The sequence below is a fragment of the Helianthus annuus genome, chromosome 3 (assembly GCF_002127325.2).
Source record: "Helianthus annuus cultivar XRQ/B chromosome 3, HanXRQr2.0-SUNRISE, whole genome shotgun sequence".
Lineage (NCBI taxonomy): Eukaryota > Viridiplantae > Streptophyta > Magnoliopsida > Asterales > Asteraceae > Helianthus > Helianthus annuus.
In genome coordinates this window covers 165,186,666-165,190,532 of record NC_035435.2, presented here as the reverse complement: position 1 = coordinate 165,190,532, position 3,867 = coordinate 165,186,666, and the positions used below count along the sequence as shown (strand labels likewise).

Here is a 3,867-nt window from a genome sequence, read left to right as displayed (position 1 = left end):
CCCACCTCCCCCAAGTCAATTCGTTTGCGGATCATTTGCCGTGCCAAATTATTAACATCTGGATGTTCTCGGGGACGTAGTTTTGTATTTAAAGAGTTAAAGTGTATTTGCTTATAATTACTGGGGTCTATTTGAAAATATGTGAGGTTAGATTAGGGTTATGGGGCACCCCCACTTTCTATAAATAGGGTTAGAGGGTGGGGATCTGAGATGCACTCTCAATTTCATTCATCAACGGCGGCTGTAATGGCTGAATCTTTCTGTTAGTTCATTTCAATTGTATATCGATTTCTCAATCAAAATCGTTTCAAAATCATAGTCTTTTTGTTTTCCCTTTTGCTACTTGCCTCAACCTTGGTAGATCGATCTTTAATCTATTGAAGCAAACAAAAATCCTGACTTGACAAAAGTTTCTGAATTTTGTCTTTTCATTCTGTTTTTGATGTAATCTACGCTTGATCTTTGGTCGGTGTATTGGGATGGGTTCGTAACATGTTGATCGTTCATAGGGTAATTAATTTGGGCGTTGACAAAAGTTTCTGAAGCATGTTGATCGTTGCGACAGAGAAGCTCTAGTCAAACAGAAGCCGCAATCTGCTTTTTTTTTGGTAAAGGAGGACATAACCTCCGGTAAATTTTATTAACAAAAAATATTTACAACTCAGTGAGGGAACCTAATCAAAAAAACCAAACATACCATGCCCCTCACTAAACAAGACATACTCATCTAACCAGACAAAAGAACCGACAGTCAGATTGGAAAAATCGTTCGGTCGAACAGGAATTTTTTAAGGTTGAACCGGATTTTTATTAAAAATTTCAATTTTACCCTATTTATTTTTATAATATTTACGGTATCATCCGGTTCTTACATCTGGCCTGACCAGTGGACCACTAAGGAGACCGGTTCGACGTCCGGTTCGGTCCTGAAAACATTGCCGGTGAGGAAGTTAGATACCTTTCTCCTTGATTTAGAGAAAGTACATCGGTGCTGTGCTATATGCCTATATGTTTTGCTCTGTCCGATTTTTTGTTGTGAACTTTTGGATTGTGTGATTAACAATTTTTTTTTTTTTTTTTTTTTTGCCATAGATGAACCGGAAGAACAACCAAGTAACCAACTACAGCAGAACTTCTTGAAAGTACTCATCATCTCGAAAACAATGATTTTGTGACGAAAATTGTTAAAAAACCAAGGACAGAGAGAGTTGCCGTTGCTAGAAAATACCCATCCAATATGAAAATCGTTATTAAACCCCCATGCTTATCCAAGCTCAAGCCTCCGTCAAGATCAGACGGGTTCAAAACGGATAGAAAAGCTCTCAAGATTCTAAATACGGCATCACAAGAGTTGATTGCCGGTATCAACAAGGCTGCGGATGCTAACGAAATGATAGATTTAGCTTCAAAAGCATTTGACTTTCTTGATATTGTTCCGGTTGATTACACACTAGTGTACGAAGCCGCTCATTCTGTCATCGGTCAACGTTGTGACATAGAAGCTTTAGTCAAGCAGAAGCCGCAATCTGCTTTTGATACAATAACCGCGCACAACGAAGCAGCCTCAGAGTTTTCCGAGGCCGAAGAAAGATACAATGGAGTCAACAGGGAGCTTGAAGAAGCCCAACATGATGTTGATGGAAGTACAGCTCGCCTTAACTATCTATATGATGAAAGAAAGAAGGCAGAGGAGGACAAGGAAGAAAACGAGGCCAAAGTTGCCGCTTTACGAGCTGATAAAGTTAGTTGTGACGAGGCCTATTCTACAGCAAAATCAAAGCTCGAGGAAATAGCCCCGTAAATGAGTGAGGCTTAGAAGGACATCGATGAGTTCGAAAATTAGTTGGATGTTTGCATCTAATTGTGTAATGAATTGTTTGTGACAGTGCTGAAAAATACAACAGTGAATTGTGAATGGTATTGTCCTCTAATTGTTTGATTATGATTGTATACAAACATGTTTTTAAGTGGAGTTTTTTTTCTCGGATTATTCATTTAAAACGAACATCAGACATAAAATCTTAATTAGTTAAGAATAAATTTTCATTAAATCAAACAAGAGCACATCATATTTTTACAGCATATTTTGTTCATTAATTTCAGATTCCCTTTATGATTTGCACAATTTATTGTACAATTCATTTAAACCATTGACCATACATAAAATCTTTTTGTTTAAAGCTTGATGGTAGTTTACAGTTTTTTAAAACTTTTGTTTAAAATAGCCATTTTCTATCATTCTGAAATTCATTTAAACCCTCCATACTAACTGTAATTAGTACAAATAGTGTGTGTTAACATTTTGAAGTCCGTTTTAAAAACAAATTATGTTGAGTTGCCATGGAATTAACATTTTTCTAATTTTATGATGTTATAAATTCTAGTCTTATTTACAATTTGGCAAAAAAATGAATAATATCATTGTAGTCTATTATTTTGTATGGTACCATATGATATCATATCACATTTGTATTGAATGGTATGTATCATATTATATCAAATCATATCGTATTGTATTGTATCATATTACATATAAAAGTTACATATAAAAAGTAGAAAAAAACACAACATAAAAGAGTTAAAAAAAACAACATAAAAGTTACTAGAGATGTGAAATTTGGGATAAAGCGACATGTGGATTGCATATGTTCCGTTGAATATTAGAGATGCCTGTCACAAGTTTTGAACGTTACTAGATCTCATATTATTCTACTTTGGTGAATGTGAGTTTGGATTTCACACAGATATTCTCATTAAAATATAAAGATCTCATGTGAAGTCCATGTGCCAAGATCATAACTCGTACCTAAAATACGGAAATCAATGAGTTCTGTCATAATTGTTTCTAAAAAAGTACGAGTTATATAGAAGTTAAGATAAACCGTCACAGTTAGTTAGTTAGTTTTAATTTAGTTGTGTAAATTTTGAGATCTTATAAACGGATCAAGAGGGTGTTATATGCAACCAAAAGGAAACTACGTCCATTTCAAGTTAGCTTTTCGAATAAGCAAGCACTATTGTATTGGTGATAGACATAATAATTAGTAAGTTGCGTACCATATTGTCATAATAATTTTTTTTGAATGACTAAGCTTACCGGGGATCGAACCCCACTCCTTTTATGCTACACTACACCTTATTGTCTTAGTAGTAAAGTTCTCCGATCAAAATTTCGTATAATTTGACCACAATAACTGTTTTATGGAACTCATTTGATTGAATTTAACTAAAAAAACATCTACTTGAAATACATACTTGGTTTTAAAATACTTACGACGTTAGCATCAGTCGCTTTTACAGATATAATAGTAACTAAAAATCATAGGGGAATTGGCCTATAATAATCCCACCTAGACCTTATTGGCTATTAATAATCCCACCTCGGAATATTCCCCCCACTAGTTCCACCTTTCACCTATTTTTCCTACAATGGTCCCCCGTTAAAAAAAACTTAACGGAGTTAAGCTTTTTTCCAAATTACAAACAGATTTTTTAGGGCTTTTGATCAGAACGATGATACGAGTCCATTGATGTAAAACTTACTTCGAAATAGTGCTCTAAGTGACTTGATTTTGGTTAATTGGAAATTTAAACACCTGAATTGAAGCGTCGTTTTCATCGTTTGGAGCACCGTTTCGAGGCAAGTTTTAAATCAATGGACTCGTATCGTCGTTCTAATCAAAAGTCCTAAAAAATCTGTTTGTAATTTGGAAAAAAGCTGCACTCCGTTAAGTTTTTTTAACGGGGGACCATTGTAGGAAAAATAGGTGAAAGGTGGGACTGGTGGGGGGAATATTATGAGGTGGGATTATTAATCGCCAATAAGGTCTAAGTGGGATTATTACAGGCCAATTTCCCAAAATCATA

General features: G+C 34.9%; 1 protein-coding gene across 2 annotated transcripts; it reads left to right on the top strand.

Moving 5' to 3' along the window:
• Nucleotides 1-225: 225 nt before the first annotated feature.
• On the top strand, nucleotides 226-1,942 carry LOC110930515. Of its 2 annotated transcripts, none has more exons than XM_022173831.2 (2): nucleotides 226-608; nucleotides 1,093-1,942. In XM_022173831.2, exon 2 carries the CDS (start codon nucleotides 1,238-1,240, stop codon nucleotides 1,799-1,801), a length of 564 nt encoding a protein of 187 aa, XP_022029523.1. In that variant the 5' UTR covers nucleotides 226-608; nucleotides 1,093-1,237; the 3' UTR covers nucleotides 1,802-1,942. The 2 variants fall into 2 exon arrangements, with proteins under 2 accessions (XP_022029523.1, XP_022029522.1); XM_022173830.2 differs by having other exon boundaries at nucleotides 226-630.
• The last annotated feature ends 1,925 nt before the right edge of the window (nucleotides 1,943-3,867 follow it).